The sequence below is a fragment of the Rhinolophus sinicus genome, chromosome 2, assembly GCF_057876585.1.
Source record: "Rhinolophus sinicus isolate RSI-liver-muscle chromosome 2, RSI-T2T, whole genome shotgun sequence".
Taxonomy (NCBI): Eukaryota; Metazoa; Chordata; class Mammalia; order Chiroptera; family Rhinolophidae; genus Rhinolophus; species Rhinolophus sinicus.
The window spans coordinates 73,169,907-73,195,428 of record NC_142502.1 but is presented as its reverse complement, the minus strand read 5'-3'; the positions used below and the strand labels follow the sequence as shown (position 1 = coordinate 73,195,428).

Below are 25,522 nucleotides of genomic sequence, written 5' to 3'. Positions count from 1 at the left end.
TTACTGCAATGCAGAGGTCCAGAATAACATGGATGATTTTGATAAATATTTGGGTTTTGCTTGGACATACTCTTATTCTAGAATTTTCCCTGCATTGTCTTTTTCACAATTTTCCTTATCAGTCTCCTTTTTTTCTGCAAGTAGTCCCAACACTAGGGGTGCATTTTATTGTGGCTTGATTTTTAACTTTATTCTTAGATTTTTCTCTTGGGAAGAGAGTCCATCACGTGCCTCTGGGAAGTCTAAAGTGCTCAAGACTGGATCCCAGAACACTATCCTGGGAGCAGAATAGATCTTTGAAAAAGAGAGAGAGAAAATACACTTCTTTCAGGAGCTGGGTTTGACTTGGTTGACATACAGTTTCATTGAAAACACCATTGCTGGGAGCACGCTCTCTCTTTCAAAGGAGAATTATACTCTGTTATCAGAGGCTGTGTGTCATTGTTCTCAGAGCAGATGCTTCCTGGAATGTGAGGACTTACACGGATCAAGACATTTCTCCCTCCTTGTCTTTACATCCTTTGCTTTATCTGACTTCTCCAGTTGTAGATAAAAAAGGACTTCTAAGTCAGAGGCTTCTGGATCTTCCTAGAATTCATTTTTGATCTTAACCACATTAACACAAACAAATAATTACATTTTAGGTCTGATTATTTCATCACTTTCTTATGAGGCCCTCCAAGAAAATGTTGATTTTAATAAAGATTCATCTTCTAGCAGAGTTAGGTAAGGAAGGGGACTGTGTCTGAGTGGCTGTTTCTAGCAGTCCTGGTCTTCTTAGAAATTCCTGGGGCAGGGCAGCATTTCACTATAAACACAATGAATTTCTAGCTTAATTTGTATCAGAAATAGTAATAGCTAAAGGATTTGAATTGTAGAATATACTTTAATAAAGGCAGAAAAGTAGGGCTTGTCCTCGAGGAAGAGTTGACTTGTTTGTTTGACAGACGTGGGGAAAATTTTGTTTGCATCTTTATCCTTGACGCTAGCAGCATTGATTATAGTTAGTTTATCCATTTTTAAATAAATTAATTCTACATTTATTGGGGATTAATTTTTTTTTTTTTTGACAATAACCCTTTAGAAAAAATGTTTCTACTAAACTTTGTGGAGTTTTCTGAAGATGTATTAGTGCCTCTTTAGTGGTGAGATTCAGACATTTAAGGGTACTTGTCATTATCGCCGCCGCCACCACCACCACCACCACCATCATTGTCATTATCACCATCATCATCTCTATAGTGAATAGAATTAGGTTCATAATCTTATATTCCATTAAATATAAGAGTAGGGCATCTCCTGGTGAGTGCCTGCTGGTCTGGAGCACTGGGTATTTATGGTGCCAAGCCTACCTCCATCTTCCATTAAGGTATTGGGGTGAGATGTACTTTATTAGTGTGTCTATATTCTTTAATAACTTGCCTTTTCTTTTTGTCCTAAAATCTTGGAGAGTTAATGGGGTGTTTACCTTCTATTTCTAACAATTAAAAATTCTTCTTTGTTCTATGTTGTCTTTCTGTCTTTCTCACATTGACTATGAGCTATGCTATTTTTCATCTTGATCCAGTAAGGGTGGGAAATCAATATTTCTTTAATTTGAGGTATTAGCTGAAAAACTGAAAAAAAAATCCAGTTCAGTCTGGATGGTTTTGTGGTAGAAACAAAGCTCCTGAACATGTGTTTCATGGCACACAGATCAAAATCAGTCCCATGGTTTTTATGAGAGTAGATTAATGAGTATAGTGTTTGGGCAGATCTCTTAGGGCAGGTTTTCACAGGCAGCTTTGCCAATAGAATACAGTTGGAACTTGTTGTTACTTGAGAATTATTTTTCAAGGGAGTGAACTCTTCATTCATGTGTTTTCGCTATTGTGTCTGATATGTATTGACAGGTAGGTGGTGCCTGAGGTTAAAGGACTATAGTGTAATCCTGAGGTGCCTGGGCTCCGAAGCCAGGCTACCTGAATTTCCCCCCATTAGTGGTTGTGTGGCTGTGGGCAGTCATGATCTCACCAGGCTTCAGTTTTATCATCTGAAGAATGGTGGCTCCTGCCCTATACAATGACACAGTTATTGGGAGGATTAAATGAGGTAACATGTTTAAAGCACTTAATACATAGGAATTATTCAAGAAAATGGTAGCTGTTGTTATTGGAAGAGGATTGCAACAATCATGTCAGAGGCAATTATTAATCACCTATTGGGATGATCTTGAACTCGGAACTCTATAAAAGGCACATCAGTAGGAAGGAAGGGAAGGGACTTCATGTGTTAAATATTGAGTTTCCCCATAGTGCCAGGGACTTCCTGCACAATATTTAACTTCAGTGACACTATAAAGAAGGCACTAACACCCTCATTTTAGAGATGAGGAAACTGGAGCTAAGAGAGAACAATTAATTTTCCTGAGTTAACACACTAAATGGCAAAGCCTGAATTTGAAGTTGGGTCTGTTAGTTCTTTTGGCTCTGAATTTGAAGGTTGTGTACTGCCTGGAAAAGTATGAAATATTTTTTGTTTGCTTGACTTTGGGATATGAATACAATGTTGTATCAGTCATCTTCGTCTAAAATCATTTTCCTGTTTACTGGTGGTAGTTTAATCTTGGATCTAATGAAATCTAATCTGGATCTAAAGAATCACAAGATGCAGTGCTAGCTTTACTCCTAATTTATTTTGAGCTTCATAGAGCTGAGCAGGGTCTCAGAGATAAGCAATTCAATCACCAAATCTATGGCGGAGGAGTCTGAGGCGTGTTTGGTGACTTCCTCAAGGTGAAATTGCTTATTGGTGGGGAAGCTGGAAACAGATTGCAGGTCCCCGAGTTTGAGTTCAGTGCTATTTCCATTGTACTATAGGAAACTTTCCTAACATATGAAAAACTGTGTATAAGATGGAGAATATATTTGCCAATGTTGATTTTTTTTTAATGTGGAAGAAAATAAAACTAAGGAGCTTAAAAATGCTTACCTGCATTTTTGTGCAAGTTTCTTATTTCAGCTCCAGGTGGAGTTTCTCTTTATGAACTAATGGGTCTGCATGCAGTGGGGGCATGCTAGGAGCTTCATAGATGTTTCTAAAACTAAATTCTGTAGCTGTGTTTCTCAAAGTGTGAGTCATAATTATTAAAAACGCAGATTCATGGCCACCGCCTCTAGACATAGGTAAAGCCTGGTAATCTAAATTTTATTTTAAGCAATCACCACAAGTGATTCTTAGACACCTTAAAATGAAAACAACTGCCCTTCAGTATCTCAAGAATTGTTCTTGAGCTAGTACCGGAAAGCCTAAGAGTGAGAGGCGTGCCTTTTCAGGTCTATGATAATTCATGGCAGCTGAGAGAAGGCTCCTCCCAGACTTCTGCATTTGCCTTTCAAGCAGCCCCTAACGCTAAGCATTGGTGTTAATTTTCATGTGTTGGGGTTTGATTATGAATCGGTGATTGAGTGAAGTTGAAAGTGAACATACTGATTCTTTAAACTCCAAGTTAAACATCTGCAGCTTCTTTTCTAACATGGAGTGAGTCACTGTGACTCACTTAGGGGTTGTGGTGGAAACAAATCAGAGCCTAAGAATTTGGGCTGAGTTACTGTTTGATCCTTTACGTTGTTAAGAGGGATTTGCAATGTTGAAACTAGTTGTTTCCTCAATGATGTTCTTCCCATTGATTTATTATTTATTGATTGTTTGCTAGTATAGGTGAAACATGAATGAATGAGGGGGCGGAAGAATAAGAAAAAGAATGGCATTAAAGGAGGTTCAGAAGTTTCAGAAAGATAACATATAATATTAGAAGTGCAGAAGACTGGAGAGTTTTTATTTCTTGTTTGTATTAAAAATTCAAAGTGGTTTGTAAATAGTACTTCTTGTGTGTGACCCTGTGCCTGGTACTGTCACCTTTTACATCCAGAGCTGCACAAATGTCCATTCATAAGTGTTCCACCTCTGCTGACATATTTGGCATTTAGTGGGAACAGTTACTTCACATATTAGAAAAGGGAAGGGTGTGCCGGAGGAAAGAGCCGAGGGCCGGGAGTGGGAGTCATGAGAAGAAAATAAAGGTTTGTGTGTGTGTTTTTTGAAAAGATGTTACACTCTATTCTGCTTTAGATGTAAGTTTTGGGAGACATCCAGGTGGAGACATCCACAGATAACTTTGAAATTGCAGCTACGGAGAGCGTTTAAGGCATTGTTTTCATAGAGGCGGACAGTATTTGAAGTTGTGTTGGGAGTGCATGAGAGACACAAGAGAGACAGTGCTTACAGAGAGAACAAGACTGATGACAAATATTTGGGAAGAGGAAAATAAATCAATGAAATGGATAGACAGTGAGCAGCCAGAGACAGGGATAGTTTGAAGATAGTGAGGTGTCTCAGAAACCAAAGGAAGAAAGAGTTCAAAGATGCCAGGAAAGAAGTTCATACCGGGCCTGTACAACATAGCTAATTCAAGTTTTAAGAGTGACTTTAGTACTTGCACATAGAAAAAGTTTTATGTGCTGGAGACCAAAGTCTAACACACATTTCTAAGCCAGACAACCTTAAATAGTGCCAGGAGGTCAGAGAAGAGAAGAGAAGATGAGGACCAAAAAAAAAAAGGCATTGGTGATCCTTAAGTGAATGGTTTTGAGTGTTGGGAGCAAAAGCCAAGTTTTAAGTAATAAATGGGTGGTGAAAAATATAATCATATGGCTTTTAGGAAAACTTTGCCATAATTAATCTACCTGCCTCTAAATTGTACAGATTGGTCATCTCTTTATTGGAAGTGGGAATAAACTTTAACAGAGAAGCACAGATTGGAGATATTCCTTGGTGGTACCCTAACCTGGGTCACTGCTGGATTGTAGGATTTTGGAGTGCAAAGGCTGATACTTGTATGGGAAGGGAACACAGGAGAAGAGAGAAGAGAAAGGGGCTGTTTGTGGTGGTAGCGTGAAGGAGGAAAAATAATTTTCTTTCTTATCTTTCTAAGTTCTTTTGGCTGGACGAATAGTCAAATTGACATGAGACAGATTAACAGGAAAAAATAACCAAATTTATTACATATGTACATATGAGGGTTCCATAAGAATATCAGACTGAGTCAGATTGGGTGGTTAAGGCTTACACATCATCTTGAGCTAAGAAGTGCAGTAGAGGGTTGTGGTTGGGACTTCAACGGGCAGGAAGGAAATTCACATGGAGATGGAAAAGCAAATGTTTGGTAAACAAATGTTTGCTGGGCCAGCTTAACAATGGGGCAGAGAGAATTTTGATCAGATGGGCCTTGCTCGGTTCCTCCTTGTCTATCACACACTAGTTCATATTAAAATATAGTTATCTACGATGCTAGCTCCCTTTCTGGAGCAGGTCCTGTACCTAAATTTTTTTAGACATTTAGGGGAAGGTTAAAGTTTCTATCTGAGTCTTTTGTTTCTTAAAAATAACCAGCTTAAAATAATCAATATCCCGAAAGGCATATTTTGGGTGGCAAATTATGTTTCCCTTCAGTAGTATGCCTCACGTGAAGCTTGAGGGGAGGGGGTAGAGGTATACTATTATTGCCTTGCCTGTCATTATGAGTAAGAAGTAGAATTGTAATTCACCATCTCTTGGTCTGAGCTAAGATGACCATCAGGCCAAAGGGGCAGTGACAAAACTTGAGAAGGAAGTAATTATTGGTGGGTCCTGGTCTTGCTTTTTCCCTTTTACTTTTTACTGCCCTAGAAAAATTCCATGTCTTGACTTTCTTTACTTGCAAAGGTGAGGGTGAAATCGGTCAAAGAAGATTTAATGGAGGGAATCAAATAGAGAGGTAGTAGAGAGGTCTGTGGGTCCTTAGTTCTGAAGAAATGATTCATGAATCAATATCTGAAAAGCAGAGTGGTAAAGAGCTTGGAAATGAATGGGGAGGACTTTTTTAAAGAGCACCTACTAGCTTCCTTTTGGCAGGACAATGTTAGGAATTTACATTTATGAAAATGTAGCTGGCAGAAATGATTTAGTATTATAAATTTAAGTTTCACTGACATATGTGTTAAATCTCCTCAGGAATATAGTTAGGACAAGGTATTTACTATTTTGAGAATCTTGAACATTTATTAGGCACCAAATTATATATGGCACAGTATTGGGTGGCATAAACATTTGGTGACCACACAAAGTTCTTGACACTATGCTCCTCGTAGGGAAGCGACGTAGGTTTCATTTCATGTGCCAACTTTAGTTGATGGCAGTTTGGTTTCAAGATCAAGTCTGGGTTTACTAGAATAGGGAGTAGATATATTAGCTGTGTTTGCTATGGGCATGGGAATGGGGAGCGTGGTATGAAGCCTGCAAATGAGCCCATTGGGTTGAAGGAGGATGATTGCTTACAGGGCTACATAGGGGCTTAAGGTAATAACAACACGGATAAGATAGAAAAGATGGAAGAGTGGGTGTGTCCAAATACTAACATGAGGGTCTACTAAGCTACAGGGAGGAATTATGAGACTTTGTTTGGACTAATATTTTGGAAGGAATAGCTGGGTCTGTCTTACACAGTTTGGGAGACACAATGGATCAGATGGGGGGCTCTGGAGACATGTTGGAATTGAACCCTTAGCACTACTTTTACTGTCTATGTGACCTCGGGGCATGTCATTTAATCTCAGTTTGTCTAAGTTTCTTTATTTGTATAATAGTAATAATAATAATACCTGATAAGGCAAGTAAAGAGTTAGCAGGAGCGGGTTTGTAAGCTGGCAGGATGGGACAGGCAGAGTTAACAGGAACGGGCTTGTGGGCTAACATGAACAAGTTTAAACATTAACCTCTTGGCTCTGAATCCCCTGGCTAGCACTGCACCTGCAAGCTGACAAGCACCTTACATCCATCATAGGTAGGAACAGAACAGTTTCCAATCGCAACGGCAACCCCCTGCAAACTAACGAACACCCATCATAGATGGGAACAGAATAGTTCCCACGAGAAGACAATTGTAACGGCAGCCTCCCTGCAAGCTGACAAGCACCCTACATACTGCATGGAAAAATATAAAACCCCAGCGTTCCTTCTCTTTGGAGCAGCTGTCCCTATCGGGCTCTGTCCTGGCAAAACTTCCCTTTGCCAGAACTGTCTCTCTCTTTGACTTTCAATAATTTTTTTCTTACTCTTTTAGAGTCTTGTAAATTCTTTTATTCTGCGAACGACCAGGAGTTAATTCTACGCCAAGACAGTACCTACTACAGAACATTGTTGTGAGATTTAAATGAGACAATGCTTTAGAACTGCAATGTCCAGTGCGGTAGCCATTAGCCACATGCGGTTTTTGGGCACTTGAAATGTGGCTCGTACAAATTGAGATGGGCTGTGAGTATAAAACACACACTGGATTTTGAATACTTAGTACCAAAAGAGGCAACACAACGCAATCATTTTTTTATATCAATTACATGTTCAATGGTAATATTTTGGATATATTGGGTTAAATAAAATGTTATTAAAATTAATTTCACCCATTTCTTTTTTCCTGTTTTAGGTGTACTGCCTTAACATGTTTATCATAGTGTCTGGCACATAGTAAATACTCGGGAATATCAGCTTGTTGTACCTAGCAGTTCTCGGTGTAAGATATTAGCATCTATGCGTCCTTCCTGAGCAGAAGCCTGTGCCATGAGGCCAGCTGTCTTGTTGATGGCTGTTAGATTCTGAGTCGAGTGGGCCTCCAACCTTATTTCTTGAGGAAGGAGGAAGTCTCCCTAAGAAGAGAACCATATTATAAGAGTGGAAAAGGGCAGATGGTAAACATTGTAGAGTTTGCTGGCCTTAAGGTCTTTGTGGCAGCTAGTTGGGCTTTGCCTTCGTGGCACGAAAGCAGCCATAGACAGTGTGTACCACAAACGAGAGTGCTTGTGCACCTTCAGGACTTTATCTATGGACCCTGAATTTGGAGTTCATATAACCTCCGTGTATCACACAATATTGTCCTTTTTGTTTTTTCCAGCTATTTAAAAATGCAAAACCATTTTTAGTTCTTGAACTGTACAAAACAAGGAGTGGCCAGATTTGGCCCAGGGGCCGTAGGTTGCTGCCCCTGCCATAATAAATGCCCTGTGCATTTAACAACCCAGAACCTTGTCTGACTCTTGGTTTTGCATTTGTATTGAACCTAACATCTAGTTTATACTATCCCATTTTATTTATTTTGCATTTAGTGGGTTTTCGTTTGACCTAATTTACACTCAGCAGTCTAAATGGAACAAAACGTTATTTATGAAACGCTGTTGAGATGTGTGTAAGCAAGCAGAGGCAAGAGAGAAAAAAATGAAAGGAGTATGTAAGGGACTAAAGGAGATTTTTTTGTTTTGTTTTGTTTTGCTTGAAATACTTGTGTTTCCTGTATAGATTGAATTCACTGAAGAGTTACTTAGCTTTAAAGTGACATTCAACTGTGGAGCAGAAACATTATATTTTCAGGTTTTGTTTTCCATGGATTTTGGTGGAAAACCCCAGTTTTTCACTTTGTCCATCCACAATTGAAGAAATTGCTGAATAATGAGAGAATATTTAGTAACTTGGTAAAGAGGTCAAAATTTTCAGATAAAAAGTGATATACCTAAGTTTATTACTCTATGGTATATTACTGAATAGCAGAATGCTGCCAGAAATAATTAAGCAGTAAATACTAAGTCAGACATATATATTGGGGAAAATCTGGTTTTTTCTTCCCATAGAGAATATTTCTGGACCTAGTGGATTTCCAATTACATACTGCTCCTTCCTTTCAACGATTCTCTACAGAGCTATTTGGTAAGCACAGATGTCAGTAGAGGCAGCATATGGTGTTATAGAGTGTGTTTAAAAAGTTAAGGAAAGGTTAGTTTTTGTGTATGCTTATTATACAATTTAAAAATAGCTTTGACTCTATTTGTAAATCAGAAGGCCAGCTCTCAGGCCTTTGCCAAGCGTGAAGCCTTAAAACAAGGTTCCTTTTGAGTGGCTTAGCAGCGTTGGGAAGGAGAAAGCACCAGAGAATTTTAAGATTGATTGACTTTCTCTGGTCATACACAAAATGATCTGAGTATAACCGAGTCATCTACAATAGGTTAGGAAGGACTTTACATAATGGAGTGTATCTTTACTCAGTGATTTAAAAGAGTGCCATGCAGTTCATGAGGTGGTGACTATTTCCTGTGTTTGTGTTTGGCAGCCTTGCCAAAAGGGAGAAAAAGTGTTTACAACTTGTAAATACTATCTATTTCGTCTTCAACCTAGCAACAGCAGAGAAAGAGATTACTATTCCTCATTTACACTCCCATCACCCCACCCCCAATTTTAGGTTTTGGTGATGTAAATTATTGCTAGAATGTTAAGACTTTTAAATAAGACTCAATAAGTGCCTAGGAAATTCTAAGCTGCATTTGTAAATTTAAAAGGAAGTCGGAAAAGAAATATCAAGTCCTTAAAGTTGACCTTTTAATAAGGACCATGAGACCAATTAGTGGGCCTGAAATTCACTCCCTGAATCCAGCAAGAATTAGGGGTGTGTGGCATCCCTACCCCTACACTCTAGCTTTTGGGTGCAGTGCAGCTTTTGTTTCTGGCTCTGTGTCTTTCCTGGGTCTATGAATGGACATGGTCACGTGTCAGAGCAGTGGGATCCAGGCATGTAGTCAACTTCCTCTTCCAATTTCTCTCTAATGAGAAAATCCCTCAAAGGTTTGACTCTATTAAGAGCTACATTAAAAAAAAGTTCTATGAAACGGGATCTCCTGCACTTCAAATCTGGGTAGCTGGTTTTGAATTGCTAAAATGCTTGCCTTCCGGTTAATCAACCTACTAGATTTATTTGGATTGTAAACTCGCAGCTGTTTTTTACTTTCTCCTTTCGTGTCGTCACTTAGTTAAACATAAATTATGCCTTCCTTCCTCCCCCCACTTAGTCTTTGTAAATTTGCCAGCAATGGGAGGTAGACCGCGTGTCAGGCCATGATAGAAGGGAAGCATATTGTTTCCTCCAGTCATTAGGCTGACAAAATTGTCAACCTCCATGGTTTATCTTAAAGTAATGAAAAATAGGTAACTCAATAATCGAGGCTGGTGGTTTGTTGGGGGCTTAACTCACTGCAGTTTTGTTTTTCGGTTTTCTTCCAATGTGGGACAGAGAGGTGGATGCCCCACTGTACTGCCCAGGTACAGTCCTCAGATGAAGGACTCATTCCCTCAAGCTCTGGGAGTGTGGCCACAGATTGCCCTCAGAGAAGCCCGGCTGCATCCGCTAAGGAGAGTGCCGTGCCTGAGGAGCACCCTTTCTTGTGTTGGGGTCCACCCCTCCCTGTGTGGAGGTGCAGCCAACTCTGGACAACTCTTGAGGGTCATCACTGCTTCTGAGTGCCCCTTGTGGACAACTCTTGAGTCTGCATTGCATCTTCCTCCCCCTCCCTTTTCCTTTTCCCCTTCCCCTCCCTCTCCCACACCCAGTCTACTTCCCTTCCTTTCTCCAGGTGCTGATTCCAAGAGCACTCCCTACAAAACCTCTTGCGCTTGAATCATCTCAGAGTTGGAACACACGTAGTTATTGTTTTACTTTCTTTTGAAGAGAACTTTTCAGATGTTGTGTCACACGGGGTGGCAGGCAGAGTCTCTGCTCCCGCTCCCCATACAAGAACGCAGGACATGGTGAGGCCAAAAAGGAACACCCACGGAGCCATAGGTAGGGAGTCATACCACTATAGTCTTGCTGGCAGCTGGGTTGGAGACACAGGAAGCAAGAGCCACACTGTCCTCCGTCCTAACTGCAATCCGCTCTTGCCAGCTCAGCTGCCATCTTCTTGCTAGCCCCCCATTTTCTGCTAGCGTAGCCACAGCAGTTATATTAGTGGCCAATGGCTCACTGGTTACAGCTGACGGCCAACTAACCATAGCTGATGACCATCCAATCACAGTTGATGGCCATTTACTACCTGAGCCAGCACCTTTCTATGTGAGGCCAAGAGCCTGGAAACTGCTTTCTGGCTCTGTCCCCACATCTTGAAATTAACTTCAAACATCAGAACTGTGTAGTGTGAAGAACTGATCTAAAAGTTGGGAAAATTCCTAGTTTTTGTATCCTTTTTAGAAGTTGCATAACATGAATTATTTTAAAATCATCTCCACTACTGCAGTACTTACAGTAGAACTCTAAGGGTTGGGAGAAACATTATGGAAAAAGAATCCACAGGTTCTGGTGATGACTGGTATAGAGTTGAGGAGAGGAAGGAGTCTGAGATGATTGAGGTTTTGAACCTCTGGGACTGAGGGCGTGGTGATATCAACATACACCAAAGGTCTCCAGGCTGTGGAACTTTTACAATAATCAAAGGTAGGTGAATAAAAGAACAAAAGTATAACTCTGTTCTTGTACTAACAGGTAGTACAGAGTAGTGTTTAGAGATCGGACCCAAGAGCCAGGCTGCCTGGGTTAGAATTTTGGCTCCATTACTTCTTTTCTGTGTGACCCTGGGCAAGTCACTAAATGTCTGTGACTCAGTGTTCTCATTTGTAAAATAAAGATAATAATACTTAATAGGATTCTGGTGAGTATTAAACCAGTTAATATATGTAATTATTGTAGAACATCCTAAATAGTATCTATTATTATTATATTCACAAATTTAAAAAAATATATATGAAGTCAGATCTGTTAGTCATTTTATTTCTTCTAAGCATCTTCCTTTAGATTAGCCCCGTCAATAGAAGTATAATGGTACAACCTGTGTGTTGTAACATTTTCTAATAACCACATTAGAAAGGCAAAAAGAAACATATGAAATTAGTTTTAATAATATATTTTATTTAACCCAATAATTCATAAATATTATCAGTTCAACATGTAATCATTATAAAAAACTATTAATGAGATAGTTTACATTCTTTTTTTGTTTTAAATCTCAGAAATATGGGGCGTATTTTACACTTGCAGCGTATTTCAGTTGTTCAAGAGCTACTTCTGTCTAGAGGCTGCCGTGTTAGACTGTGCAGCTTAGAGGTTTGCTAGTTAATTTTTTTTTTAATTTCAAAAGTGTTCCAGTTATCTACTGCTGTGAATGAACCAAACCCAAAACTTAGTGACTTAATTATTTCTTAGTGGTTTATTATTTCTCACGAGTTTCACTCACTCAGCTTGTATACATAAGATTGATGATTTTTGGCAGAATCATTTTTTACCATGATAGTTGTGAAATTTTCTAATTCCATTTATATTTATTAGTTGGAATTATATGATTAAGAAGAATTTTTTCTTTTCCCTCATTTAGTCATCTATTTAATTACATAGCAATATGAACTCATAAACTGTTGTTTTTTTCAGTAGTTTATAATCCATTATTTATTTGAATGCTCAAGTTGTCTGACCATTATATATATCTATGTAGATATGTAATCATATTAATATATATGACTTTATTTTTTTTGCTGATTTTCCATATTACCCCTGCCCCCACACATGTATAAATTCCCCCATTATCAACATCACTCACCAGAATGGTACATTTTTTTTTTTTTTTTTTTTTTAGCAAGGATGAACCTTCCAATGTAGGTACATTGTAATTACCCAAAGTCCTTTGAGTTCACTCTTGGTGGTGTACATTCTATAGGTTGGGATGACTGTATAATGATGTGTCTACCCATTATTGTAATATCATACAGAGTATTTTCACTGCCCTAAAAATCCTCTGTGCTCTGCCTGTTCATCTCTTCCTGCCACCCTCTGGCAACCAGTGATTCTTTTACTGTCTCCATAGTTTTGTCTTTTCCACAATGTCGTGTAGTTAGAATCGTACAGTATGTATACTTTTCAGATTGGCTTCTTTCACTTAGGAATATGCATTTAAGTTTCCTCCATATCTTTTAATGACTTTATAGCTCATTTCTTTTTAATGTTGAATAAATTCCATTGTCTGGATGTAGCACAGTTTACCTACTGAAGGGCATCTTGGTTGCTTCCCAGTTTTGGCAGTTATCAGTAAATCTTCTATAAACATCTATAAGCAGATTTTTGTGTGCACATAAGTTTCCAACTCTTTTGAGTAAATACAAGGCGTGTGAGTGCTGGATCTTATGGTAAGAGTATGTTTATTTGTGTAAGAAACTTCCAAACTGTCTTCCAAAGAGGCTGTACCATTTTGCATTCCATCAGCAATGTATGAGAGTTCCTATTGCTCTATATCCTGGTCAGCATTTGGCATCATCAGTGTTTTGATTTCGGGCCATGCTAATAGGTAGGTAGTGGTATCTCATTGTTGTTTTAATTTGCATTTCCCTGTGAGTTGGAGCATCTCTTATAATTCTTATTTGCCGTTTGCATACCTCCTGTGGTGAGGTGTCTGTTAATATCTTTAGCTTATTTTTTAATCAAGTTGTTTTTTTTTGAATGGTTGAGTTTTAACAGTTCTTTGTATATTTTGGATAACAATCTTTTATCAGATGGGTCTTTTGCAAATATTTTTTCCCAGTCTGTGGATTTTTTTCTTATTCTCTTGACATTTTCTTTTGCAGACCAGTTTTTAATTGTAATGAAGTCTAGCTTATCAATTATTTCTTTCATGGGTCATGTCTTTGATGTTGTATATAAAAATGCATCACCATACCCAAGGTCATGTAGGTTTTCTCCCTATGTTATCTTCTAGGAATTTTATAGTACTGCAATTTACATTTATGTCTATGACCCATTTTGAGTTAATTTTTGTGAATGATGTAAGGTTCCTTTTTTTGCATGTGGATATCCAGTTGTTCCAGGACCATTTGTTGAAGAGATTATCTTTACTCCATTGTATCGCCTTTATGAAAGATCAGTTGACTGTATTTATGGCGGTCTGTTTCTAGGCTCTCTGTTATCCTCCACTGATTGATTTGTCTATTTTTTTCCAATACCACACTCTCTTGATTGTTGTAGCTTTATAGGAAGTCTTTGTATCAGGTAGCATCATTCTTCCAATTTTATTTTTTACCGTCACTGCTGAGTTGGTTATTCTGGGTCTTTTGTCTCTCTATATCAATTTTAGGATCAGTTTGTCAATATCCACAAAATAACTTTCTGGGATTTTAATTAGGATTTCATTGAATCTATAAATCAAGTTTGGAAGAACTGAGAACTTGACAATATTGAGTCTTCCTATCCATGAGCATGGAATATGTTCTTCATTTATTTAGTTCTTTGATTTGTTTCTCAGAGTTTTGTAGTTTTTCTTATATAGATTTTGTAGATATTTAGTTACACTTATACCTAAGTATTTCATTTTTGGGTTGGTGCTAAGGTAAATGGTATTGTTTTAAAATTCAAATTCCACTTGTTTATTGTTGGTACTTAGTAACCATAACATTATAATTTAAATTGAGGAACTCCTTTCTCCACATGTGTTCAGGTATCTGGTAAGACCAGAGAAAATTCTGCTACATGGAAAATAGTCTCAATTCCAATTCTTTTTTCAGAATGAAATTTTAAATGTTTCAGCCCAAATATTTCACAGGGTCTCTCTTTTTGCCTGCAGAGTACCATGCCTCTTTTTGTCAAATATATATATATTTTTAATTGGGGAAGGGGAACAGGACTTTATTGGGGGAACAGTGTGTACTTCCAGGACTTTTTTCCAAGTCAAGTTGTCCTTTCAATCTTAGTTGTGAAGGGTGCTGTTCAGCTTCAAGTTGTTGTCCTTTCAGTCTTAGTTGTGGAGGGTGCAGCTCAGCTCCAGGTCCAGTTGCCCATCGCTAGTTGCAGGGGGTGCAGCCCACCATCCCTTGAGGGAGTCGAGGAATTGAACCAGCAACCTTGTGGTTGAGATGATGCGCTCCAACCAACTGAGCCATCTGGGAGCTCAGCGCAACTCAGCTCAAGGTGCCATGTTTAATCTTAGTTGCATGGACTATCCCTTGAGGGACTCGAGGAATTGAACTGGCAACCTTGTGGTTGAGAGCCCACTGGCCCATGTGGGAATCGAACCAGCAGCCTTTGGAGTTAGGAGCATGGAGCTCTAACCGCCTGAGCCACCGGGCTGGCCCCGTCAAATATTTTTATAAGACAATACTTGTCAAGTAAATTGTCTCTGTGATTCTTTTGAATGTTTTACCAAGTGTAGTTGCTTCAATATCATGGAGTTTCTCAATTTCACTTCAATTCAGCATAGAATATGTCTATCCTATTAAAAATAAGAAGTATGGGTAGAAGTTTCTTCCCACAAGATGAAATATTTCCAAAGCACAATTACAAAATTTCAAAGTTAAATCTTGTGCAAATGAAACCTGTCTCATATTAATATTTTTCTAAACAAATCAAGATCCAGTACAAATGCTAAATCAGGATGGTAGGATAACAGTGTAACCTGGGGCAACCCTGGAGAGGGCTCACATATCTAAAACGCCTCTCCTGATCTGGTCCTCATCTCCGCTGTCCTCTCCTTGCCTCTGGCCTGGTCCCATCCAGCTCTCTGCCTTGGGAGACTCATGTTGACTTCCACTCCTTTGCATTTACTGCTGCTCTGCCTGGAAACTCTGCCTCTCCTTTCTCACAGGGCTAATTTCTCCTTATTCTACAACCCTAGACTCTGGCATCATTTTCTCTAGGCGCTTTCCCTTGAATCCTCCTATGTGCTCCCTGCCTTAACTTGCAGCCCTTGTTTAATTGTTCCTCCTTCTTCACTTTTTCAAAAACACTTTTGGTCCAATGTCCTGTTGCTTAAGAGTCTTGCTCTTTGCTTCTTGTGGTTACAGTTATTGGATAAACTGATCTGTGCTAGGTAGGATAAGTGATTTTGATGAATTGTTTATCTGCTCCTGAAAACATATTGGTACTTCATTGAGGCCCATTTGGGCAGTGGTCTTCATAGCAGGTGTGCACACATTTGAGAGTGCATAAAGCCCACTTACAAGGGTATAGGTAGGAAACACACTAACTTTTACTTCTATAAAATTTTGTTGAGTAAAATTCAGAAATTGAGGGTTTCTAATATTTAATATTTTGTTTGCAAAAATTCATGTGTATGACTTTGTAAATCTAAGTAGACACTGGTAATGTGTACTAAATATTTTATTTGTTGAATGCTCTATCACAAAAACTTGAAGACCATTGCTGTAGAGGCATGCTGACATCCTCAGTGGATAACTCTTCAAGCCTTCTGGCACTATAAAGGCTTATGTTTATCAAATGTTTCCTATGTGTCGGATACTGTTCTATACACATCACAGGCATCGACTGACATATTTATTCCTTACAACTACCTCATGGGATTAGTATGATTATTAACATCCTCATTTTATGGATGAAACAATTGAACCTGGAGAATCAGATAACTTGGTCAAGGACAGGGGTAGTATATGGCTGATTCAGGATGGAACCACTGTGGTCTGATTCTGGCGGCCACTTGCTTAACCCTTGCTCTGTACTGGGCTGCGTGCCTGTCTGTTCCCCTGGGATAGACATATGTGGCCTCCAGCAGGAGATGTACTGTATGGTACCCTTAATAAATATTTCTTAAATGAATAAAGGAACTGAGGGCCTGTCACCATCTCTGAATTCGTGTCATTTAAATGTGAACTTTGGATAAGTAGTCTTTTATTTTTAACATGAAATATTTTTTCCCTTGAAATAAATGGTTCTGATGAGAAATTGGCACGAGTTAAATTAGCAGTCCTATGTTTAGAAACTTTACATGAAAAAAAGGCTGCATCGTTCTGCTACTAATGAGTCCTAGCTCACTACTGACATGACTAATGCCTTCCTTTTCTTCCTTTATCATGAGGGTATGAAACATATGAAATAAACCTCAGATTCCTTCTGTACATTATCTGAAGTATCGCTAAAATGTGTATAACTTTAAAACAGCAACAAGAGCACCAGCAAAAATGACAACAAAAATGATACTGGAAAAGAGAAGCAGAATTTACTAATTTTTTGGGAGGTTTACTCACTGATAGCCTTTTAAGTCTGGCCCAGTTTGCCTTAATTCTTTGGTACAAGGATATGTAATAACCTCTCAGGTATTCTGGGTGTTAATAAATTGTTTTCGTTTGACCAAATAAGGTTGTGATTCCATAAGTTTAGGATTCCCTCTAAGAATCTTAGGGGAGTCTTGTAAGTTCTATATTGTATCATCAGATTCAAATTATGACTTTTTCCCCCTTATTTTCCTTTTAGGCTCTTTCAAGACACTTACTCTTCCATCAGTAAGTATACATTTAAAAAAAATTCTATATTTCAGAAATATACATTGCATCAGTGAACTAAATAAATTAATATTTTATTGGCTTTTATATCAACTTAAATATTCCTTGTGAGTTTGGCTTGTGAGTTCAGTTCCATCTTCAGATTATTTAAGAATAATATCCCTTCAGGGTGATTATTAAGCCCTTTAACCTCATAGCAGAGATTTTCCTTTTGTAAAACAGAACTTCACTGAGGGAAACTGGCCCGGACTAATAGCACAGGAACCTGGGCTGGTTTGGTTTGCTTCTGCCTTAATGAGCCTGGAGTCTTGAGTGTGTAATTAACATTCCGTCCCTCAGTTTCCTTGTCCTGGAAAAAGGCAGAGCCTTGTTGAGCTGTATTGGAACCTGAGGCAAAAGGAAACACAGTGATATTGATCCTGTCTTTGTTTAAAATTTTGATATTTTTTATCATTTAATTTTTTGTATTACTTTTGATATTTAAAAATATTTAAAATATTATGAAAATATTATTTATCTTGACTTCTGAGTTTTTTGGCACCCGCTGAAATTTTGTACTTGAGGCAAATGCCTCACTCACCTCACCCTAGTCCTGGCCCTGGCCCTTATTTCATATGGGTTACCCTGGAGGTGAAATGAGATATAAAAGGGCTGTAAAATTTGATATGGAAGGGGGAGGGGGTTATTATTTTGTTGAGAGAGTCATAAAACATGATTATTAAACGTTGGTTGTGAATTAATTCTACTTCCCATAGCTTTGATTTGGAAATTTGTACATTTATCATTATGTTTTGTTTTGGAGCTTCACATGCTTGAGGTACAAAGAGTAGACCACAGCATCCAATAAGAGGTGCAGTTTGATACACTCTTCTGAGAATAGATGACTAATAACTTTGATCCTGACACATTCTATACGTACTTATGTAGAATCATCATTACTTAATGAGCTGCGTTCCCCCATTATCTCTTGAAGGTTACTTGTCAAGCATGTTCAGAAATTACATTCATTTTGAGGGGTGTTCTGGAGAAAATGGTGCTCCCAAACAGTACCTTATATAATGACTTACATTTCATAGCTATTATGTTTGTGTTTTCCTCGCAAAGAAATATACTGCTTTTTTTTTTTTTTACTGTTAAATAGAAAAGGGAGGAAGGACAGAGTAGGCAGAAGTGGGGTGGAGGGATCATTCTTAGTGACAATAAAACATGAGTTTGCATTCATATAACGTAAAACATTGGATGCTCGCCACCAGTGCTTTTGTACATAACACCTTTGAAAGAGCACTCCAGTGAGAAGATTAAAATAAATTTTGTGTAATATAATTGCCCTCTAGCAGAAAGGAGTAGGATTTAAGTTTAAGAACCACAGCTTAAAGCACAATAACTGTCTGGTTTCTTCAAAGAAATCTGCAGTTTCACAGGCCAGAAGTACAGAAAGGCTGAAAGGAGAAAGTACATAGATGGGATAAGGGCACTTGGGTTAATTCCAATAATGCTAGTATAAACTCTACTCACCCGAACTACCATTAGCTGGGAATTGGGCTACTATTATTCTTTTAAGTCTTAACTATATGAAACAACAACTCCAACATCCTAGATGTGTCTTTCATATTATGCTATTTCTGTTGCATGTAGCTATAGCAATTATTTATTGAAAGCTTTACTAGAGATTTTGTTTAGGACTATATCCCTTTTTAGTAAAACAATTTTAAAGACTTAGTCATAAAGTGTCTGGGAAAATTTGATAATGCTTGGCAAAACTAGAAGGTTCTGCATTTTTATGAGTTTTCAACTAACATAGACCCAACTGTCAAAGTGAACTTGCATTTTGATGTTCTTAAATGTAATATTTGAAATTGTTTTTAAAGGTCTTCATGAATTTTTGCTCTAAAGTATGAATATTTTGACTGCATTAAAACAAATGTGTTTTTAACATCTGATTACTCATTGTTCTATTTTTGATACACTACAGTGAGCCTTTAATAAGAAGTAAATAAAAGCATAAGTCATGCTTAATATAAAGATTATTTTTTGTGTAAAATAGGCTAGAAAACTTTGTTTTATTCTCTTTGTAAATCCAACTTAAACTGTAGGAGTGATTTTTAGAGTTAGAAATGTTTTTAACATTTTAAGTACAATTATTAATATATTTTAAATAGAAATAATCATTTAAAATTTCTCAATTCTATTTTGAAGATTATTTGAAATCTCTATTGCTTTAGTAACTGGAGTTATTAATGAAGTAAAGTAGGATAAATTCTATCACATTGTCTCAGTTTCCTTAAGACAATTGATCTTTCAGAGAAGGTGAAATAGCTTTAGACAGCTCAGATTAGAATACAAAATCCATTTACTGTCCACCAAGGACCTTTTTGACCATTCCTTCCTTATGTATCTTGAGCAGAGAGCTATTATTTACTCAATAGAGTTTGCATTTATGTATACACAAAACAGACCCAGCGTAACTGAGAATCAACCACGCCCAACTCAGATGCTGAGTGATATTTGGTAGATCAAAGCCCCTCGATCTTGTTAACTCCCAGACTTTCATCCTGCTGCCAGACAGTGTCATGTCCAACTGTGGGACCTACATCTCTCTCTAGCCCAACACGTAGGAGTCCAAAAATCTCTGTGGGTAAATAAGTGGTTCCTGTATAAGAGATAAGGAAGTCTCTTATGAAGGAACTCCCAACCCCTTTTCTTTTTACCAATTCTGGGAATGCTTTTCAGTAATTGTGGCCCCAAGAATGCAAAAGGCATTTGATCAGCAGATATTTGGGAGCCTTTATTATAGTCTGGTATCCTTTCCACTGTGGGTGGCAGGTTTCAACTCATTCCAGGTCTGGTACAGAGAGAAATTTTCATAAAGATTGCTCAAAATCCACCAGGTTTTCTTCAGTTTTCCTCTCATTATGTCCCTCTGTTTTTAACAATGGAGGGCTAAGGTCTGTACTGACAGCTCAGAATCCGTAGTGCCATCCAGAATCCATGGTGCCACCCCAAGCCATGTGGTGATGCCCCATGGTTCATAGAGAACCCCAGGTCTACTGATCCCCAAATTCATATTGTCATCTTTGACTTTCCAGCGCTGGGATTAGTGCTAGGCTTTGAGGATCCTAAATTACCTAAATTTTACATATGAGGAGGTGAGATTTCTAACAGGGGAGATTTGATAAAGCAAATTAGGGGATTTGAAAGGAACAGAAAGATAGTTAGTACCACCCCCACTTGAGACAGTGTCAGCTCCCTGAAGGAGAATGCAGTAGGGGACAGAGTACATGTTTTTGGACACATTTTATGTTAATTATAATTTTCCAACTCTCCTCATGGTTAATAAGCCTCTTTAGTTTTAGGCCTCTGCATCATTAATTTGACATGTCTTCAATCTATTATCTGTTCTGGAGCCTCTGTGCCACTAAAAATGATCAAATTATATCCAAGTCATAAAGAGCAATCCCATCAAATATCATATTTCTAAACATGAAATATTTATAAATTTTGCCATGTATAGGCAGATGACATGCTGGTCCCTGGCATATATATCGTAGTTTCCTTCTTGTAGTGTTAAGGAATCTGTTTAAAAGTATCTGAAGACTGAAGTATCATTTGTGAAAATAGAATATAAGAATGAATGCAAGTTTCAGGCTAGACACTCAGCCCCGCTAGGGCATGTATCTTTGCTTCATCATGTTCTATTCCAAGCACTTAGAGCAACCTGGAGCTAGAATCTGCTCAATAAATATTTATTTATTGACGAAAAGCAAAAATTGACCCTAGAGGTCATTTGAAGGTGACATTATGGATTGTTTTTCCTAATATTTTATTGTGAAATTTTTGAATGTACAAAAAAATGTGAAAGGATTTCATAGTGAACATACTTACATCTGCCACTTAGAATCTTCCATTCACATTTTACCACACTTGCTCTATCACATGTCTGTCCATCGACTCATCTCTCCATCCATTCATTCATCTTATTTTAAAAATGCATTTCCAAGTAAATTGCAGACATCAGTACTTCTCTCCCCAAATATTTTCTGCTGACCGTTTTTCTTTCATATTCTTCTCCATAATGTAAACGTTATGGTGACTGCTATTATTGAAAAATCTCTGAACTTTCTGTGGACAAAACTTATTTGCAAAAGGGAGTCAGAATGTAGTTTCAGAATCTCTGGTTTATTCATCTGAAAATGAACTAAAAGCCAGGTGTGCTAATTATCTATTATATAACCTATTATCCCCAAACTTTGGTGTGATACAATTAACTCTTATTCTCACCATTTCTGTGGTTCAGGAATTTGGGGACCACATAGTTGGGCAGTTCTGACTTGGGGGTCTCACGAGGATGGAATCAAGATGTTAACTAGAGCTGTAGTTATCTGCCGGCTTCACTAGGGCTGGGATCCTCTGTGAGGTAGTTCATTCACACAGCTGGCAACTTGGTGGTGGGTGTTGGTGGGAACTCAGTTCCTCCCCATGTGGGCTTCTCCACAGCCTTTTTGAGTGTCCTCAGCACATGGCAGCTGGCTCCCTCTAGAGCAGGGGTGTCAAAACTGCAGCCCGCGGGCCAACTGCGGTTCACAATCCATTGTTAATTGGCCCACAGCAAATTCCAAAAATATATTTAGTTTACTTAAATAAACCAGGTGAGGCAATACGTACTTCACCTCGAGTGAGTGGCCCGGCTGTTTGTGTATTTTACCGCATATGGCCCTTGGTGAAAAACGTTGAAAAAAGTTTGGACACCCCTGCTCTAGAGCAAGGAATCAACGAAAGAGAGAACAAAGCAGAAACCATCCTTTTTATAACACAGACTCATTCGGTTCTTGAGAAGCAAGTCACTGAGTCTGGGGAGTTAGGTTCTATCTTTTCAAGGGAGGAGGGTCAGAGAATTTTTGGATCTATTTTAAAGCTACCACATGAAGGCTCTTAAGAGTAGTATAGTTCATCTTAGGTTGGAATCTCAGCTAGTGACATGGAACAGCTTCCTTAACTCTGCCACGCCCCAGTTTCCTTGTTTGTAACATGGTGCTAGTGAGAGCATCCACCTGAAGATTGTTGTGAGGTAAAAGGACCCAGCACATGTAAACTGTTGAGTATGGCTTCAGATCTTTTAATGCTGGAAGGTGGGATTTCTGTTGTAATCGAACGAGTAATCACCCTTACCAGGACTATGACATGTGATTCACAAGGTGCAGAGAGTGCCTTGTAGAATAGCGCTTGAGAGAGTAGAGCAAGAAGACAAGTCGGGTGAGGCGTGGAAAAGAATGTTGAAGGATGTTAGATATTATTCTGACCCACAATGACTGTTAAGTAGCGAGGAAGAATTTGCACTTGGAATATGAAATGACAAGGTGACTGCTGCTGAGAGAGAGCTGTGGGATGTGCGTCCCACATTCCAGAAACCTTGTGATTTAATCAGAGAGCAAAATACAGGATGTTACAAAAAGGAAAACAAATTGTTTAACTTTGGTGCCTAAGAGGGGCAAATTTTTCAACACTGCAATTACTTTTGGTAATACTATGTAGTTACATTTTCTACTCTACTTATAATTAAAAACATTTTTGAGGTAAAATAATGAGACCTTGATATGTCTGATCTCTTATTTTTTCTAGCTCCCTCTGAACAGCGCAAATGAGATTTATGAGCTACGTGTAACTGGACGTACCCAGGATGAAATTTTATTTTCTAACAGTACACGCTTATCATTTGAGACCAAGAGAATGACTGTCTTCATTCAGACAGACAAGTCCCTGTACAAGCCAAAGCAAGAAGTGAAGTTTCGCATTATCACACTCTTCGCAGATTTTAAGCCTTACGAAACCTCTTTAAATATTGTAATTAAGGTAAGTGCCAGACAGAAATGAAGCAACGAGTTCAAGCCGTCTTACTGAAGCTCTCTTGTAGGTTCTGCTCATGTCATCTTAGAATTCACCATAGATAAGCTTCCTTTCCAACATGGGAATTCTCTCTACAGGAAAGAAGATGGAAGAGGACTGAGTTAAGAGCTAAGGCTCCACAGTCGGCTCGGTTGGGTTCTAGTCCTGGCTTCCTCATTGATTTATTCATTTGTTAAACATTTATTGAACTTTTGTGTTCCAGATACTGGAGTAGGGCAGTGCACAGAACATATTAGGTCCCTCTTCACATCAAGCTTATATTTCAGTGGTTAGTGGGGAGACAGACAATATATACACACACATAAAGGGATAGGTATGCGTGTGTGTGTGTGTGTGTGTGTGTGTGTGTGTGTGTGTGAGAGAGAGAGAGAGAGAGAGAGAGAGAGAGAGAGAGAGAGAGAGAGAGAGAACCTAAAGGAAATAAAAGAATGAGGTCATACAAACAGAAGGAACACCATATGCCAAGGCCGTGAGGTGGGAGCTTGTTAGGTGCCCTGGGAGAACCACAAGCTGACAGGGTGCCCAGGGAGTGAGGGGCAGATACTAGGAGATGAGGTCAGATACAGGTAGGTAGGTTGGAGGAGGGGGTCATACGGGGTCTTGTTGGCCATTATGTGGACTTTCATTTTATTCTGAGTGAAATGAGAATTCACTGGAGAATTCTGAGAGGCATGATGTAATTTGACTTAACATCATAAAAGGATCATTGTTTTCTCTAAGAATAGATCTGGCTGTGTGACCTTGAGGAAATTAACTAACCTATCTGTAAAATGTGTAATAATAATTTCTCAGACACTTTTTTGTGAGGATTAAGTGAGATAATTTAAGTAAAGCATTTAGAACTGTGCCTGGCGCATACCCTGTTTTCCCGAAAATAAGACCTAGCCGGACAATCAGCTCTAAAGTGCCTTTTGGAGCAAAAATTAATATAAGACCTGGTATTCTATTCTATTCTATTCTATTCTATTCTATTCTATTCTATTCTATTCTATTCTATTCTATTCTACCATGTCTTATAGTAAAATAAGACTGGGTCTTATATTAATTTTTGCTCCAAAAGACACATTAGAGCTGGTTGTCCGGCTAGGTCTTATTTTCGGGGAAACATGGTAGTACATGCTCACTAAACATTAGCTGTTATTATTATAGGAACCTCCTTTGGCGGGGAGCTATTTGGCCTCTGCTGCATCATCCTCTGATGACCTGGAGGCGGCATGGTTAGCAGAGTGAGTGCTTTCCTGTGAGAACCAAGTTGCAGCCAATTGAGATCCTGCTGGCCCTGGTTTCTACATTTAAGCTGAGGAGAATACTAGGCATTAGATCATTACATGGAAATAGGGTGAGCAACTTATCCCAGTTTGCCTGGGACTCTCTTGATTTTAAAACTGAAAGTCCCTGGTCGTGTGAATGCCCTCAGTCCTGGGACATAGGTTACCCTCAATGTTCAGATGAATAACATTGAGTGGAAGCTAAATTCAGGCTTTTTAGTTCAGTGTCTTACTATTCTTAGTTTATTTGTTGTTATAAATTAAACAAACAAACGAAAATCAAGCAAACACACACGTGTACATATGACTTCCAGCCAAGTTGTGCTTGTAGCAAATATCACATTGTTTGGCATGGTGCTCAAAGCATATTTATTGAATTGAACTAGGATTGCTTCAGAGTTTATGGCTCTGTGAATTTCTGCCTTTGCTGTGTATTGGAAAGTCTATAAAGCACGCTGACGTAGTGGATAGCATTTCTAAATTCGTGTAATGTGGAGCGGGGCTTTATGAACTGCATTCACACCACCCTTTATCATCTATCCGCACGTACTGAGAACTTGCTATACGCTAGAAAGTATGGGTACAGTGGAGAACTTAGAAGTAAACGCCTGCCCGTCTCTGGCTGCTTACATCCGATTTGCCTCCTTTTACCTTAGGTGCGTAAAAGTCAGCACTGAATGAATTGCCTGTTGTAGGTACTAACCCAGAGCTAACCCTGCTAATTCTGGACAGCTGCCCTGTGCATTTTAATAATTGTGCCTCTCTGTTCTGCTCTAGTATCTGCTTTGGAAACCTTTGATTTGTAGATTCTTTGTGTTCTTCTCTCCAGTTCTGGACTTAGCCTGTCACATGCAGCTTTCCCAGAAGCGCTCAGAGAGACCTTTGTCTTGTTACCTCAGGTCCTGAGGGATCTTACTGGCTTGGCCAACATGTGGCCCCCTTGGCCAGGGGAGGGAGGTTTAGACTAAAATTCCACCTGGAATGCAAAGTGTTTGGGAACAGTGAATGAGGGGTGGCGTGGGGACAGAGCCAGGAGTGCAGTTTCCAGGCTCTTGCCCTCACGTGGAAAGGTGCTTCCTTGGATAGTAAATGGCCATCAGCTGTGGCTAGTTGGCCGTCAGCTGTAACCAGTGAGCCATTGGCCACTAATATAACTGCCGTGGCTACGCTAGCAGCACATGGGGGCTAGCAAGAAGATG

At 38.8% G+C, this 25,522-nt stretch overlaps 1 protein-coding gene across 1 annotated transcript in view; it reads left to right on the top strand.

Annotated features, from left to right (window-relative positions):
* Positions 1 to 25,522, top strand: part of CD109 (CD109 molecule) — a 208,463-nt gene that overhangs the window by 101,375 nt on the left and 81,566 nt on the right. Inside the window, exons 6-7 of the mRNA XM_019749315.3 lie at positions 17,126 to 17,154; positions 22,771 to 23,001. Of these exons, the coding sequence (XP_019604874.3) occupies positions 17,126 to 17,154; positions 22,771 to 23,001 (260 nt within the window). The remainder of the gene's footprint in view (positions 1 to 17,125; positions 17,155 to 22,770; positions 23,002 to 25,522) is intronic.